This window comes from Fusarium solani, assembly GCF_023522795.1.
Source record: "Fusarium solani strain SB1 chromosome Unknown bctg00000003_1, whole genome shotgun sequence".
NCBI lineage: Eukaryota > Fungi > Ascomycota > Sordariomycetes > Hypocreales > Nectriaceae > Fusarium > Fusarium solani.
This window is the reverse complement of record NW_027072154.1, coordinates 4,460,017-4,475,723: the sequence shown is the minus strand read 5'-3', so window position 1 is coordinate 4,475,723 and position 15,707 is coordinate 4,460,017. Positions and strand designations below refer to the sequence as shown.

At 54.6% G+C, this 15,707-nt stretch overlaps 4 protein-coding genes across 4 annotated transcripts; all 4 read left to right on the top strand.

Moving 5' to 3' along the window:
- Positions 1-1,598: 1,598 nt before the first annotated feature.
- MRS44_007010 (uncharacterized protein) lies at positions 1,599-3,777 on the top strand (the record flags this gene model as incomplete). Its single annotated transcript, XM_065621956.1, has 3 exons — positions 1,599-2,035; positions 2,089-3,220; positions 3,274-3,777. 3 exons carry the CDS (start codon positions 1,599-1,601, stop codon positions 3,775-3,777), a joined length of 2,073 nt encoding a protein of 690 aa, XP_065478028.1.
- A 1,262-nt stretch (positions 3,778-5,039) lies between these two features.
- Positions 5,040-6,149, top strand: MRS44_007009 (uncharacterized protein; the record flags this gene model as incomplete). The annotated part of the gene is made up of 1 exon (XM_046274445.2): positions 5,040-6,149. The coding sequence occupies one exon, from the start codon at positions 5,040-5,042 to the stop codon at positions 6,147-6,149; it is 1,110 nt and encodes a 369-aa protein (XP_046139350.1).
- Positions 6,150-6,924: 775 nt separating this feature from the next.
- On the top strand, positions 6,925-9,070 carry MRS44_007008 (uncharacterized protein; the record flags this gene model as incomplete). Its single annotated transcript, XM_046283757.1, has 3 exons — positions 6,925-7,146; positions 7,222-7,512; positions 7,565-9,070. 3 exons carry the CDS (start codon positions 6,925-6,927, stop codon positions 9,068-9,070), a joined length of 2,019 nt encoding a protein of 672 aa, XP_046139351.1.
- A 3,650-nt stretch (positions 9,071-12,720) lies between these two features.
- MRS44_007007 (uncharacterized protein) lies at positions 12,721-14,211 on the top strand (the record flags this gene model as incomplete). The annotated part of the gene is made up of 2 exons (XM_046270299.2): positions 12,721-13,744; positions 13,796-14,211. 2 exons carry the CDS (start codon positions 12,721-12,723, stop codon positions 14,209-14,211), a joined length of 1,440 nt encoding a protein of 479 aa, XP_046139352.1.
- Positions 14,212-15,707: the final 1,496 nt, after the last annotated feature.

Genomic DNA, 15,707 nt, shown 5'->3' with positions numbered 1-15,707 from the left:
ACCTTATATGAGACAGAGGCTCAAGGACCAATGTTGTTAGTTCGAGTCCGTAGGCGCAGAGGCCAGAGAGAGGCTCGTAGGGCTCACAATGAAATGCGATAAAATGGACCCCCGAGATTGCTTATTTACAATGCCAAGTTTCCACCATCAAAGACTCGATCAAGATGGACAATGGACGACGTGAGGCGTGATTGGCCGAGGTTGGTTATTAGCCGCGCATATGCGGCCGAGATTACGAGCGACAGGGGGGCCGGGCATGGTGTTGACACTGTACAAGCCATATTGCTGGCGTAGGCTTACACAGTGAATCTCGAAGCAGGACTGTGTGACCCTCCTGCTTCCCCTGGCATGGCTTGGCCCCCGATAAGGTCATGCCACACCACAACCAAGGATGCCACACGGCACAGAACTGTGCTGCTGCTAGCGGAGATTGTACCAGGGGGAACTTTTGCATGGAGAGAAGAGAATCAATGTTGACAGGACTTTATCAGTACAGGTAAAGGAACATGTTACATCGTCCAAGGCATCATCTACCAGCTCTCTTCTTAATCGCCATTGACTTTGCCACAAGAAATAATTAAACATCAAGGCTCGTCACCCAATAGGCGGGGACAAGACACACTAACAGTAGCGTCAAAAGCCATGCCATCAAAGACAAGTCACTCCGCATCTGTTTTTGCATGCGGAGATACACGCCTCTGATGCTTTTTTCTGCCGCATGCTGCGGGTGGGCGTTGGATCAATCACCTCCTTTGCGTTGGCGTCGTCTCCCGCTTAAGGTCTCCTTTGCGATCGTCATCCACTTCCCGGTTTAAACCTGCCTCTTGCTTGTTGCTTTCGCGGTTTTTCCTTGATCTCGCTCGTTTCTTCTCTTTTCTTGGTCATCCTTCTGCTTCTTGCTGACACCAACTCTCGCTTCTTTCTTCACCTCTAACCCCCAAATCACTCTACTTTCTTGTTTAATCTCCCTCTATTTTGGACACGAAACCTTCGCCCGGCGCCTAATCTAATATCTCCTTATCCCGGCCGCGACCGCTAGACGCCCTCTGGGGTTGCGAAAACCCATCTCCTGTGCCTCCCCGTCGTTCGTTATGGGAGTGCCCCTCTGAGCTCGTCGACCCCAGTCCATCGTTGATCGATTGAGTTATACCGCTCTTCCCGGCATAACAGCCTTCAATCTCGGGCCCGCCCCTTTCGCTTCGCACCCTCGCTTCCTCATCTCCCTTTTTCGCTCCAGACCTGCCTAGTACAGGCTCTCCTGGCCCGGTCGTTTGGGTGTGGACTCGAACCCTGGCAATCTTGAAACCGCTCCTTCAGCCCCATACTCAGCATAGCAACACCGACACAGCTGGAGCCAAGCATAGCCCAGCTCGGTCCATCCGAACAAAAACACAGGCGAGGCCGCCCGACAGAGGGAGCCAAACGACGTCAACCGCATTCACGAGACGCAAGAGTCGAGACGAGTCCCCGAGCGTGATAGACGGCCGATCAGCAGACGAGACACCATCCGAGTTTAGATCGCCCACCAGTTCGCAGCGCAGGCGAGGAGAGAGTCTTCTCGTCCATACAAACTCTTGCTTGCCCCCTGCGATGCGACAATGATCCGCACCCTCGATATCGGCAGTGTTCTCCCCAGCCCCGACTCTCCGCCAGGGATGACGGCCTCCAAGAGCTCCAAATCGTCGTCTTTCCAGTCCTTCAGCAGCGACGATGGCAGTGTTTTGGCCGACGTTGGTCATTTTGAGGAGATTGGACTCGATGACGACACCGTAACCCTCAAGAGTCCATCCCAGGTCGACATCCGTCCCAGTCACCCCAAAGCTCCCTCGAGTCGGACTCTTGCAGCTGGAAAGACCGCTTCCAAAGCTCGACCGCCATTTCCGAGTCTCCAGACCAATGTTTACACCACCAACCCGCGCAGCACCAACCTGAGCTCATTGACAGAGCCCCCCTCGGCCACGCGCTCTAAGCAGTTGACCAGCCCATCCTCTGCCTCTCTCCCCTTTCCTCGACGACACCGAAGTCCCAGCCCCGGGTATTCCCTCAACCCGAGAGATCCGAGTCTCCCCCAAAGCCCCGTCGGGGCAGCTGGCAGACCGGCCGCGAGCGCAAGTCGTTTACCGATCTCGAGCGAGAATGCGACGAAGACGATGGCGATGATATCCCCGATGGTCTTGTCCTCGACAACGTGCCTCTCTCTCCTCGTCCACCTCAGGAGCGCACGCCCAGTCGCCCCTCTTCAGTGTCGCCCTCTCCCGACCGAGCCCCCAAGGAACGCGTTCGAAGCATTGGCAATGGAACGCCTGCTGTTGCTCAAGCGCAAGGGTCTCTTCGATCGCCGACCTGGAAGACCGAAGGAGCTCCTCGCAGCCCAGCCAAAACTCGGGCACACAGCTGGAACGCGGCGCTCGCGGACCTGAATGCCGAGGCCAAAACTCTGACGGAAAAGCTCGAGGAACATGCCGGGGAGATGGAGGAACAGCAGGCAAAGCGTCCTGCAGGTCAGCGTCCCAACACCTGGAACTCGTCTCGAAGATCCGTCGATACCTCATATGAGAAGAAGCAGCGCATAAAATCCACACCAGAGCTGCCGCCCCTCCGCAAGTCCAACATCATGATTGACCCTCTACCCATCTCGAAGGAGAAGGAAGCTGTTCTCAGCCGAACACGTCCCTCTTGGCTGCCACCCAAGGATCCAGCGGAGGAGCGCCGACATCTCAAGGAGTATCAGAAAATGATGGCAGCGAGCGCCAAGGCTGATGAGCGACGTGAAGCCTCCCGCAGAGCAAAGATTGAGGGACGGGACAGCGCCGCCGACAACCTGATGCATATCTGGGAGAAGGATGTCCTACCACGATGGAACGATGCCATTCGAGAACGCAGGACGAGAGAACTCTGGTGGAAGGGCATTGCACCTCGTAGCAGAGGAGCCGTCTGGACGCGAGCGATCGGCAACGAGCTGGGTCTGTCAGAAGCCTCTTTCCAGGCAGCTCTTGCGAGAGCCCAAGAGGTGGAAGCCAGAGTCAAAGACGACAAGGGCGATGCCGAGGATGTGAAGAGAGCAAAGTGGTTTCAAGAAATTCGAAAGGACGCAGCCAACAAGACGTGGGAGGACCTCCGCATCTTCGAGGTGGAGGGGCCTCTGCACCAGAGTCTTGTCGACGTACTGAGCGCGTATGCCATGTACAGGAGTGACATTGGCTACGTCCGGGGTTGTAATGTGAGTATGACAAGCCACTGTGTGCCACTTGAGATGCTAACCAAGTCCGTCAGACAATCGCCGCGCTGCTACTCCTGAACCTGCCCAACGCTGGGTCTGCATTCGTCGCACTCGCCAATGTCCTCAACCGCCCACTGCCTCTCTCATTCTACGCCTGTGACCTTGGCGCACAAGCCTCAGCGTTCAACCTGGTGCTCCAGACGCTGTCTCTGAAGTCGGCCCCTCTGCACGAGCACCTGACCAAGAAGGTCCAAGACGTCAACCTAGAGGAGTCTCTATCGTCAATCTTGACTGGAATGTTTACGGGGCATCTCGCCATTGACGAAGCGGCGCGATTATGGGATGTATATGTCTTTGAAGGCGACGCGCTCCTCATCCGGGCCGCCGTGGCTTTGTTACTCAGCAGAGAGATGACTCTTCTCGGCGCAAAGACGGCTGACGAGATCAAGGCGATCCTATCCGTGAGGAACGCTAAGGTGTCATCAGCAAGGCTTGCTGGCGAGGTCGGCGCCGAGGACAAGTTCATGATCTCGGTCCGCGAGGCCGGCAAAGCCTAAGGATTTATTGATGGGAACAAGGACAAAGATGGCTGAGACTCACGTCTCAACATGTACATTTTGGAATAGATGGGGACATACGCGGCTCCATTTCACGGCGTTTTCTACACGGGTGGCATTTTGGACATATGGGGTGGAGCGAACATTGCGGAGGACATTTTTGTGAATGTCTGGGGATGACAACAGCCTGTGGAGGCCCATAGAGCGGTGCTTATCTTCGTAATTACCGTCGTCCATGAATTGGATAGACGAGGTTCTGAATTATATGATTTTGATGATCAACAGTTGATTCTGGAAAATGCTGGGGGCGAAGGTGATGTGTGAGCTGGCAACTCCACAACATGGGAGGTTTGGGTGCCAGATAAACACAAACAAACAACCTACAGATTCAACAAAGTCTGGGTTTGATGTTTGAGGAGTTGGTGATGATTCCTGTGGTCCGAAGTCGGTCAGAAGCCTCGGGAATCCGGGCCGACGTCAGAGCTGAGTGCAGGGTAGGCCCAACGTATTGAGAGCAATTGATCCATCATAGCATCCTGCTGTATGAGGCGAGGTTTAAATGGCGTTGGAAACTATCAAATCTGGGTGGATGACTTGTAGATCTTGTCGATTTCTAGAGGTAGTTGGCATCACAACATGAGCCTGCTTTGTATGCCATCTTTAATCAGGGCGCAGACATTGAGCGTGCTAACTCGGGCACACCACACGCGTTCATTTAAAAGCTTAGTAGATCCTTGTCGACGCCCATTGAGCACTTATTCTATCATAATGGCAGCTCTAGAGGAAAAGAAACAGTCTCATACAAGGTAAATAGCATACGCCAAGTCATCTCTAACAAGCACCTATCCCTTTGTCCCCGCCAGATTAAGTCAATCATCGGTGTCGTGATAAAGGTCAGCTCCGTCACCTTAACACTACGATTGACACAATTCCCTTCAGCCACCACCGAATACCTCGGCCCTTTGTGTCATATCAATTGGTACCAATCCAAGACATCAAGCCATGGCGTTGCAGCATGCATTAGCATGACGCTGTGAAACCACCAGGAACAACATCTTCCCTCTGTTTCACGCTCCGGCCATCTTGACCCAGCCTCGTCACGTGATCACCACCAACTTCTGACCCCTCACCGCTGACCACCAGTTCTGAGGGAGCAGACAAAAACATCCAAACACCGCCGCCCAACAATTCTCTCCACCTCACTTATACGAGGCCCAACCCGCCCACTATTAGCTGGTGCCCCAGCCTCGCCCGCACTCAAGATGCCGTCCGGATACAAACATGGAGACACCCCCAAAAAGGCCATGGTGAGGGGAACCATCTCGTACCTCGAGTCCCAGGGCCTCCCCGTCAACAAGTCTGCCATCTTCCGCCACTTTGACCTCTCACGCTCCCAGGGCTACGCCGCCCTCAACATCCCTGCCTCTAAGCGCAATGACCCCGAATGGGAGGAGACCCGCGGGAGGCCCCTCAAGATCTCCGAGGAGGACCAGCAGAAGATGGAGAAGATCTTGTGGGATGAGCGCTATGTCAACGTCAACCTGAACTGGCACGGCCTGGCCAAGGAGGCTGGTGTCGAGGTCGACGTGAACCCGAGGACCCTGCACCGGACCATGGGCACGCTTGGATACCGGAGATGTCTGGCATGCTCTAGGACCTGGGTGCACAAGAAGGCCAGGGAGAAGAGGGTGGAGTACGCCAGACGGATGCTCGAGGCGTATCCTCAACCCCAGGATTGGAGACCCGTACGCTTCAGCCTCGAACTTCACTTTGGCTTTGGCCTCGACGGCAAGATGCGCCTCATTCCACGACCCGGTGAGAGATTCTGCGCCCCGTGCTCAGAGACTCCCGAGGCTGAATGGCCGCGCGATCTGAGAAAGGCTCACGTATGGGTTGCGGTGGGACACGGCTTCAAGAGCGAACCAGTCTTTTACGAAGAATCCACCAACCCCAACTGCACCGGTGTCATGACCATGACGGAGTACAAGGACCATATCCTCGAAAAGACAGTCAAACCGTGGCTCGCCGGCATAGGTTCGCAGAGCTTCATTCTCGAGGAGGACAGCGAGGCATTTGCACACGGCGCTGCGAGCAAGGTCAACCTGGTGCAGCAGTGGAAGGACGAACACGGCTTGCGATACTACTTTAGCTGTGGTGACAGCCCGGATCTGAACCCACTGGACTCACTCTGGCCGGCACGCAAACAGTGGACGCTCGATGCGCCCAAGGACTGGGAGGACGAGACGCTGCAGAAGATGGTGCGTGATGCCTGGGCATCGTTTGAGATGGAGAGGGTCAACATGTGGGTGGATTTCATGCCACAGCGTTTGAGGCAGGTGATTGAAGGTGACGGGGCACTGATTCCGTGGTGATGGGGGTTAAGGGGGTGTTTGGGAGTTTATATGATTCTGGCGTATATATGATTGGCATGGTGTGTTATGATGAGAAAACTCGATGACTGGGATGAAGGAATGTTTGATACTCTATTCTTACGGCTTATAAGGAAAATAAAAAAGCTCATAGTTTCTCTACTGCACGTTATAATTCCCAGGTCGGGGATCGAGTGACTGGTCGTGATGATGCCCCTTTGCACGACGGACGGGCTAGGACAGACAGGCACACCAGAGAATCGACCGTTGATCATATCAATGCCTGCCTACCTCTGGTAATGGAATCGAGCCTAGAAGTGCAATTGCAACGTATTTTGAAGCGCTGAAAGTATTTACAACCATTGATTTCCTTTGCGGTCGGGAAATACAGTCGAGTTCCATCTCAGGGGCCTGGTACTGGACATCTGAACCATCTGGGCGGCTTGACGTACAGATCACCATCTGCCGGATGCCTTATGGCGACGATTAATAAAATAAAGGGACTTTGTTTTGACTTAGAGTGAATATTTAGCCAAATTGACAGTCCTTTGATAAGAATTCCATGAAATCATCGAGGCTCTGGAGGTAGGTGCATGGGGCTTTGTTTGCCAGTACGAGGCAGCTGCAAGAGACATGACCGTGATTCACTGTCGTCAAACACTCCGCAGCACGCGCACAATACCTAATCTCTTCTTCCCCTCAAACTTCTTGGATTCACTCATCTTTTTGACCTCACCCGCACCATCTTGGCTTCTTGGTCATATACCTAACACTCAAGATGAAAACACCCAAGTCCAAGAAGAAGAAGAACAAGAAGGCCAAGGAGACCTTGAAGGATGTCGATACCATCGACCTCACCAGCTCCCCTGCGCCGTCTTCTGCTCCAGCCTCGTCACCCGCGGCTCGTCCCGATGCGTACTCGGTTCCCAACTCCCCGGCCAAGAGCGCCGCCGACAAGGCAGCCATGCCTCCTCCTACCAGCCGCCCCGGTGAAAAGAGCGTAAGTAGACTGCCCATCTCTCTTGAATTGAATCATCAGACGGAAAGTCCGGTCCGGGCCACTGACAATTCACAGGCTTCTCAGCCTCCGGCCCCTCGGGACCCAAGAGCAGACTGGAGACGAGCTGGCACTGGTGTCCACGACGACTACTTGACCAAGTCCAGAGGCAATTTTCGCCACAAGTCTCTGAGACGGGACAGCGGAATGACTGTGGAAACCCCCCAAGGTATTCGAAGAGAGAAGGAGATGCGAATCCAGCAGGGACGCTGGTCATACAACCCGTCCCAAGCCACAGCATCCTCTCAATCAGGCTCGACATCCACCACAAGGGAGCCTCCCAGGGGACCACGATGCCACAACAACCCGGTTTGTTTGACTTGTCCAGTCTTGACATGTATCGCTGCTGACCCGACTCTAGTATGGACTCACGCAGCCTCAGAGCCGACGAGGTGACGTCCCTCCTTTGAAGGAGCTCCAGGGAGGGTATCAGAGAGCCGCTTCCCCTGCGCGACCAACAGGTGCCACCTCCAATTCTGAATCCCTTCAACGCACTGCTCTCCCTCAAAATCCCGAACCAGTTCAAAAGCCTGCGACTGCCCCAGGTCCAACTGCCCCAGACCCATCCATCCCAGGCCCGGCCGCGACGGAAGCCCCAAGCAGCCAGACCCCACGCCGAAACTTTTCGATGGCTTGCAAGATCGAGGTCATGGAACTCTGCCTGGCATCAAAGGACACGTACCTGAACATGACTCCTTCGCCGAGTTTTGATCAGAAGCCCTTTTGGAACGATGTTTTCCAGAACATCGAGCTCAACCAGGCCACCCAGGGCAAGTTTAAAGATTGGAAAGATCTCAGATACCATGTCGATGTCTGGGTCCAGCCCCGTCGGACGAGTCTGAGAGAGAACAACTTGCCCGCTCCGTCCGTGGGACAGGCAGAGCTTGACCGGCTCATCGATGAATGGAACCGGGTCTTTGCACAACGCTTTTGCGCAATCAACCGAGGGTATTTCGAGAGCAACCTCTGGCCTCTAGCCGAGGGCCATGTCATGTCGATCATGCAGTCAGAGATCCAGACTTGGATCACCGGCGCTCTCGAAAGGCGGATGAACGAACTCGACCGATATACTCGACGTGTGCTCGGAAACAACAGAAGGCCAGAAGACTATGACAATCCTGTCAGGCGATTGTTTTACAGTTCTCAAGCGACAAGCCAGAGTGACGCGGCGCAAGTTCGTGAGACAGAGGCCCTTATGTCGCTTGTGCTGGATCTTCAACCGCAACTGCGCAGTGCCATTGCCGACGATATTCGCAACGCTGGAAGCAACGACCACAGAGACAGCAACCAGAGCTCGAGTGAGCTTCAGACAACTGGTCAACGACAGGCTACTGGCTATTACCAGCATACACAGGATGAAGTCGTGCCGTCTATTGAAACTCCAACCCGGACTACGGGTTATAGACGCGCCCCAGGATACTACGATCAACCTGTCTCTTCACCTCCAATTTCACCTCCAATGGCTGGCCGTAGCTATGATTGGTATTCAAGAAAGAGAAAGGAGCCAGAGCAGAGCCACTCGACTCCAAGCACAAGCAACCTTTCTATCAGAACCCGAGACTTGCCAGGATATGGCCCTGGGTCTGGCGCGAAGCGTCGGCGTGTGGATGGGGGCATGTCCGAGTTCCCATCCCCGAGTCGACTCATGCCACGGAGCTCTTCGCCAGCTCGGGCACGGGACACCCCCGATAATCCGTTCGAGACGCCTCAACCACTGCAAAGAGGCCAGGGCACTCGTCGCCAAGAATCGCCGAATCGGTTTCGCGAGCAGACCGCAGAGTTCAACAACATGACCCCTGACTCGAGGGTGGACATGTTGTACAAGGCTCTCAAGGAGACTCGCCGGGAGAACGGGAAGAAACGGTAGAGGCTGTCGTTTTGGAGGTGTCACGTGTGAGTGCTTCTCGATGGACGGTTAGCTTGATGCTTCCCACATGGATGATTCGGGAGGAATGGATGGGAGGAATGAATGGTAGGACTGGAAGATTGGCGGATGAAGGAGAGAACCGGCGTTTGGAACCCATGTATGTACATCTCAACAACCGCCTCAACAATTGCTGCAGAGATGAAGTTGCTTAGGTAGTTGGCAAGGATCGAGGCGAAAATAGGAAATTGTACGGATTAAAGTCTGATATCGAACCACCTACGGGGTTCAAGAGATACTTGAGTGAAACATTGAATGGGTAATGAGGCTCCAACTCCCCTTGAGTGCTGCAACTTTGTGATACAATAATTCATCTAAAATACCTGGATAATATCAGAGACATTGTAAAGAAAAGGCCATCTCCGATCGTTATTGTCATGTTGTCATTCTTGCGATACCTTCATGGCTACCCAGGACAGCCAATGCCTCCCATCACACTGGTGTTATTATATTGATACCCTATCAACAACCCTGAGGGGAGAACGAAACTGCGGCCCTCGAATTTTCCCGATATCGAACCACCATGACCTGACTCGGAAAGCGGCTCTGCTCGCGATTTGCAAGGAGTCGACTCCAACGATGTGATGGATGCTGACGATGGCGGGGTTTGAACCCAAGAGCCGCGAAAGAAGTGCCGCCCAGGGACTGGAAAGGAAAGATGCCAAGCGGGCAAGACACGTGGGGCGCTTGGACCCTAGAGCAAGGGGGAAAAAAGCTCCTTCAGAAGCTGTTGACGAGCTTGAAAGCCTGCGATGACCTTTGATGGAAGAGCATTTGAGCCAATGGCTGGCCTCGTGAATGAAGCCCTCAGCCGAATTCCTAAGCAACCTTGCTGAAAAGGAAAAACAGTCAAAAATGGCTGTATCTTGGCAAGCGCTTGCAAGTTGGCTGTCAAGCACGTCAAAAAAGGGACGCCTTGACGGTGTTCCATTTGATTCCCCTTGTCTTTTGCGCCACGCCCGTACATGGGGCAAAGGGAGCGAGTCGTATCGCGCCGCTCGCTTCCCCACCTGCTCCGCTCCATCTTGAACCAGAAACTGAACCCTTGGGCCGTGGACGTGCCAAGACCAGGGGTCCCGCCTCAGCTCAACAAAATTCCCAACAGAAAAAAAATATCAAGCTTCGTCTCTGATGCTCACAAGAGTAATCCATCTTTTGTGGCCCTGATAACAGAGAGCGCCTGAAAGACATGGGGACGTGCGTATTCGGTTTGTCCGTTTTTGTCCCCACTGACACAAAGCTTGCCAGAGGCTTGCTGCGTGCTGCTGTTGTCTTGCAACCGCCGAGCTGAACAGAACCCCTTGAACAGCGGTAAAAAGTGATCAACTGTGACCAGAACAAGCCAGATGCGCTTCCTCGGCTCGTCAAATGGATGGTGGCATGATGGTTTCCCCCTCCTTACGCCTCCCATCTCATCATCCATTCCCCAGGTTTCCTCACAGACAATGTCCTGGCATGCGTGACCAAGTTGTACAACAGCGTTGGGCAGAACCGGTCAAGGTGAGGATGTACATGTACATCGGTTCAGTCCAAGTAAGGTTATCTTAGCACACTCTGGTACTTTCACCTCGGTTCGTCGTGGATGAGCATTTTACATGTGGGCGAACGCCAGGCTGGCTGCTCACTCAGCCATCAACCCTCCCATCTCTGATCCAAGTCATCTCGAGGCGGATGGCGGGCATCTCTCCACGGCCGTCGATGTTGCTCCACTGCGAGCTGGGGTTGATTAGCTTTGGCCTTCACCAGATTCATCAACACCTCCGTCCCATGTCTCTCATCTTCCCACCGGTATCAAACATGCCTGGCCTCATGAACCAATCGACTCGTATCCAATTCACATCGTCAACAAAAAGAAGAGAAGCACATCGGGCTTGGGCCGCTAAGCACGCCCCTCCTTTGCCCCCCTCACGGTGGTTGACGAGGGCTCCCGGTTCCCCCGTCTGTCCTCGTTGACTTGATTCACATGTCGATGATCTCCAGCCCTAAGCAGGACCCGGAGCCACCTGGCCCGCAGCGCCCCAAGCTCCCAACTGGAACCCCCGACCCCAAGACACGCGCCGGGGCCTGGTCCGGCCACGGGTATGGAGGCAAAAGGCTCGGGGGTGGTGGCTGGCAGGGCCCAAAAAACCGGTGGACACTGACCATGCTCGACATAAAAGACGGGTGCACTTGTAGCGGGAGGCTTAACCTTGAGCCGCCTGCTTAATTTGAGAAGCTGATTCCCGGACAAAGTATTTTCTGCAATGGCATGGTTGCCCGTCAGAGGGGGAGCCAATCTGATACGCCGCCGCCATCCCGTCGGCCTTGTCCCGTGGGCACAGAGGCAAAAAAAGAAGCTGATCCACCAGGCGGTGAGCACCCGAGCTCAGAAGGGGGGACGCCGCATCGATTGAAGCGTGCAGGTCATTCTCACTGTGCGTGCGTGTAGGCGCAGCAGTTTTTTCTGTGTGGTTGTCTTGTCTTCCATGTCTTGGAGCATGGTGCCACTGCGGGTGTTGAAATCCCGCCGCCGGAGTTGGGGCGGGGACCGGGCCCGGGCTTCGGCATTGTGACGATGCAACGTCGGCCGTGAAACGGTAGAGTGTTGACTGAGTAAAAAAAGATGATGAGAGCATCCAAGTGATACCAATTGGAAAGCAAACTAATCTGATGACCATGGCAGAGGATCATCAGCGAGCCTGGAGCTTGTCTGTCAGTGTACAAAGTGCAGAATCTTGGCGATAGTTTCAGCCAGCCCCCTTCCCCTCCGTGGACAAGTCAAGCTTGTGAAAGCTCCCCTGCTGTGAGACATTGAGGTGCCCGCCCACCTCAACCCCGGCCACCCCGTCCAGTCGCTCCGCTCACTCACTGTTACCGGTACGGCAGAGGGAGGCCATTGCCACCGTCAGGGGGGGTTAGAAGCACGACGCGTTTTCTAGCGTCTTTTCCTGGGGTATAATTTTTTTTTTTGGCCCTGGTGGTCGCGACTCGAGTCGGGCGTGAGTGTAGGTTGTAGGTACCTTACCTCAGCTATCTTTTTCCCTTGAAGCGGCCGCCTCTTTTTCAAGATCGACCAAAGATTGTGCATAGCTAGAACATCAGTGGCACGTATGTCAATAGACAAACCTGTGCTGCAGCTGAAGGCGTCGAATTGTCTGTCAGGAATAAAAAGGGAGCTTGTCATGAATCTCTGTCAATTCCAAGCCCTCTTCTTACCTCTTTCTCTCGGTTTTTGCCCCAAGGGATCATCATCTGTGACCTTTCTCACTCCCTGTCTCACTTGGCCGCGGCATAATTGAGTGATCGTCCCACTTGTTGCGGCTTCTGCTCTTGTGCCTGCTTCACTGCTTGCTTGCTTGCCTGTCCGTTCTCCCGTGGCTGCCAGGCTTTGAGTGGGCTCCACGGTACTTCCCCCAACAAAACGTTCCTGCCGAGCAAGCGGAATCGCATTGCATCCATAAAACTTCAACCCCCCTTATTACAACCTACTCCCGTCAGCCTCCTCCTTCTTCTTCACCTCCCCTCTTTCTCTCTTCGACTCTTGTCCTTTGGCCCATCCGACCAATTGACTCTTCTCTCTTTGTCGGTCGTCCTCCCTCCCCCCTCCCGCAACAATGGCCTCGTCTACGGCTGTGCCCAGGCAGAACCCTGCCCTTCGACGCACCGTCACCTCTACCACGGCCACCGACTCCGAGTCGTCGGCTGCCGTCTCTCCCTCGGACTCCCCTCGTCCCTCGGCTTCCTCCACCTCACTCTCTTCTCTGTCCGAGGTGGACATTGAGAAGCCCAAGTCCGGTTATGGCCGCCTGATCGACACGTACGGCAACGAGTTCGAGGTGCCCGACTTCACCATCAAGGACATCCACGATGCCATCCCCAAGCACTGCTTCAAGCGCTCCGCCCTCAGAGGCTACGGCTACATCCTCCGCGACATGGTCCTCCTCGCCACCACCTTCACCATCTGGCACAACTTTGTGACCCCCGAGTACATCCCCTCCACTCCTGCCCGTGCTGGTCTCTGGGCCGTCTACACCGTCCTCCAGGGTCTCTTCGGAACCGGTCTCTGGGTCATTGCCCACGAGTGTGGCCACGGCGCCTTCTCCGACTCTCGCCTCGTCAACGACATCACCGGCTGGGTCCTCCACTCGTCCCTGCTCGTCCCCTACTTCAGCTGGCAGATCTCGCACCGAAAGCACCACAAGGCCACCGGCAACATGGAGCGTGACATGGTCTTTGTTCCCCGAACCCGGGAGCAGCAGGCCACCCGTCTCGGCAAGATGGCTCACGAGCTCGCTCACCTCACCGAGGAGACCCCCGCCTTCACCCTGCTCATGCTGGTCCTGCAGCAGCTCGTTGGCTGGCCCAACTACCTCATGACCAACGTCACCGGCCACAACTTCCACGAGCGCCAGCGCGAGGGTCGCGGCAAGGGCAAGAAGAACGGTCTCGGCGGTGGTGTCAACCACTTCGACCCCCGCAGCCCTCTGTATGAGAACCGTGATGCTAAGCTCATCGTCCTGAGCGATATCGGTATCGGTCTGGTCGCCACTGGCCTGTACTTCCTCGTGCAGAAGTTTGGCTTCTACAACATGGCCATCTGGTACTTTGTTCCCTACCTCTGGGTCAACCACTGGCTGGGTAAGCTCCTCTCGTCCACTTTCGCTTGTTGATCAATACTGACCTGTTTAGTTGCCATCACCTTCCTTCAGCACACCGACCCTACCCTCCCTCACTACCACAACGAGGAGTGGAACTTTGTCCGCGGCGCTGCTGCCACCATCGATCGTGAGATGGGCTTCATCGGCCGACACCTGCTCCACGGCATCATCGAGACCCACGTCCTCCACCACTACATCAGCAGCATCCCCTTCTACAACGCTGATGAGGCCACCGAGGCCATTAAGCCTGTCATGGGCAAGCACTACCGCGCCGACGTCAAGGACGGCCCCCGTGGCTTCATCCGTGCCCTGTACAACAGCGCCCGTATGTGCCAGTGGGTCGAGCCTAGTGCTGAGGCTGAGGGTGCTGGCAAGAACATTCTCTTCTTCCGCAACCGTAACAACCTGGGCACCAAGCCTGCCATTATCGACCCTCCCGCCGCCTAAGGGTATTATATCGGTCCGCTCGCAGGGTGTCTGCACGCCCACAGATCTTTTTTTTCAGCGTTGATTGTTCCAATTTTGGTCATGGGAGTTGTCGTATTCGGTTGTTTGGGTCGGGGCAAGACCGTACATGAACAGGTCTTGCCAATCGGTTAAATTGATATGGCCCATGGACATGGTGGAGGATGGAAGGGGAGGTAAAATAATCGAAGGAACAAAGACTCAAGAGTGACGAACTAGATGATAGAGAGCAGCAAAGATATGAAACCTAACGAAGCCACTCAATTTCTTGGATCAAGGACTGTCTTGTGATGTTTGTCGAGGTTTGTTGACGCTGAAATGACGGATGCCCCGGACTATCAAGTGATCTGATGCGGGGAAAGCCACACGTGCTCACGGGTCATATTTGGAGTCCGACCGCCGAAGGTGTTTATCTTGAAGCTGTTGAGATTGTGATTTGGTGGTTTCTGTGGGGTTTGAGAACTGCCGTTGGGTGGTTTGGACGTTGCTACCGAGGTAATGGTGGAGGAAAACACATTGGGATAACACCTCGCGAGTTGCTGCATCTCAAGCTCAGGAGTCATTACATGGGCGTTCCATGGCCTTCATGGGGGGATTAATGGCGGTTTGGGGCTTGGAAAAGAGGCGTTCAATGTTGCGGCTGTTGGTCGTGACAGGAGCTCCCTACTGCCATGTTGCAGCCAGCAAGGAGAACATTGTGCATCGCCTTGTCAGCTACCCGTGTCTGGACTGTGGTCTAGATTCTGCAGACTTGAAGCCAGCGCAAGGAGGTTCAACCAGCTTCGTATTTCCGGCGCTGACAATCCAAGTTGCAACAGATGCCCTGCCCGAACTCTGAGGCTGTATTGATGCACTCATCTCACAAGATCCATCTCGCTTGTCGGTTGACCACGTTCCCTCACCAGACAACCTTGGACGGGAATGACGTATACATCCCGAAAGCTTGACACAAGATGATCTGTTTGCTTGGCCAAGGTTGGCCAAACAGCAAAGGCGGTGAATCCAATCGTTACACAAAGATGACATCTTGACAACCAACAGGCTGCAAGGTACGCAGCCAATCAGCCACGCAACATTCTTTTAGAGCGAGCTGATGTAGATCAGGCTGAGCAAGAACGGGTTCACGGGCGGAGGAATCCCGGCTTCCGGTCTTGAAATGTATCACTGGAGGGTTTGCTCCGTACCGAGGAGCATTTGCCAAGGATTTGCCAAGCTAAGTGGTAACCGGCAATGGTCAAGCCACGGGTGGTCACGTGCTTTGTCACGCCTGCTCGGCTACAACATCTCTAGCCAATCACGTACTTTCTAATTAAAGACAGGCCTTAAGCATCACCGTTGTTTTCGAATTGCCTGGAACCGTCTTGGAGGCTCAGAAACATTAAATGGGCAGATCAAAACAAAGAAAAGAAATCACTGCTGAAAGAAATGGCGGCTCGGAGGGCTTGTAACCGAGATCCTGTCTTTACCCCCCTTGAATC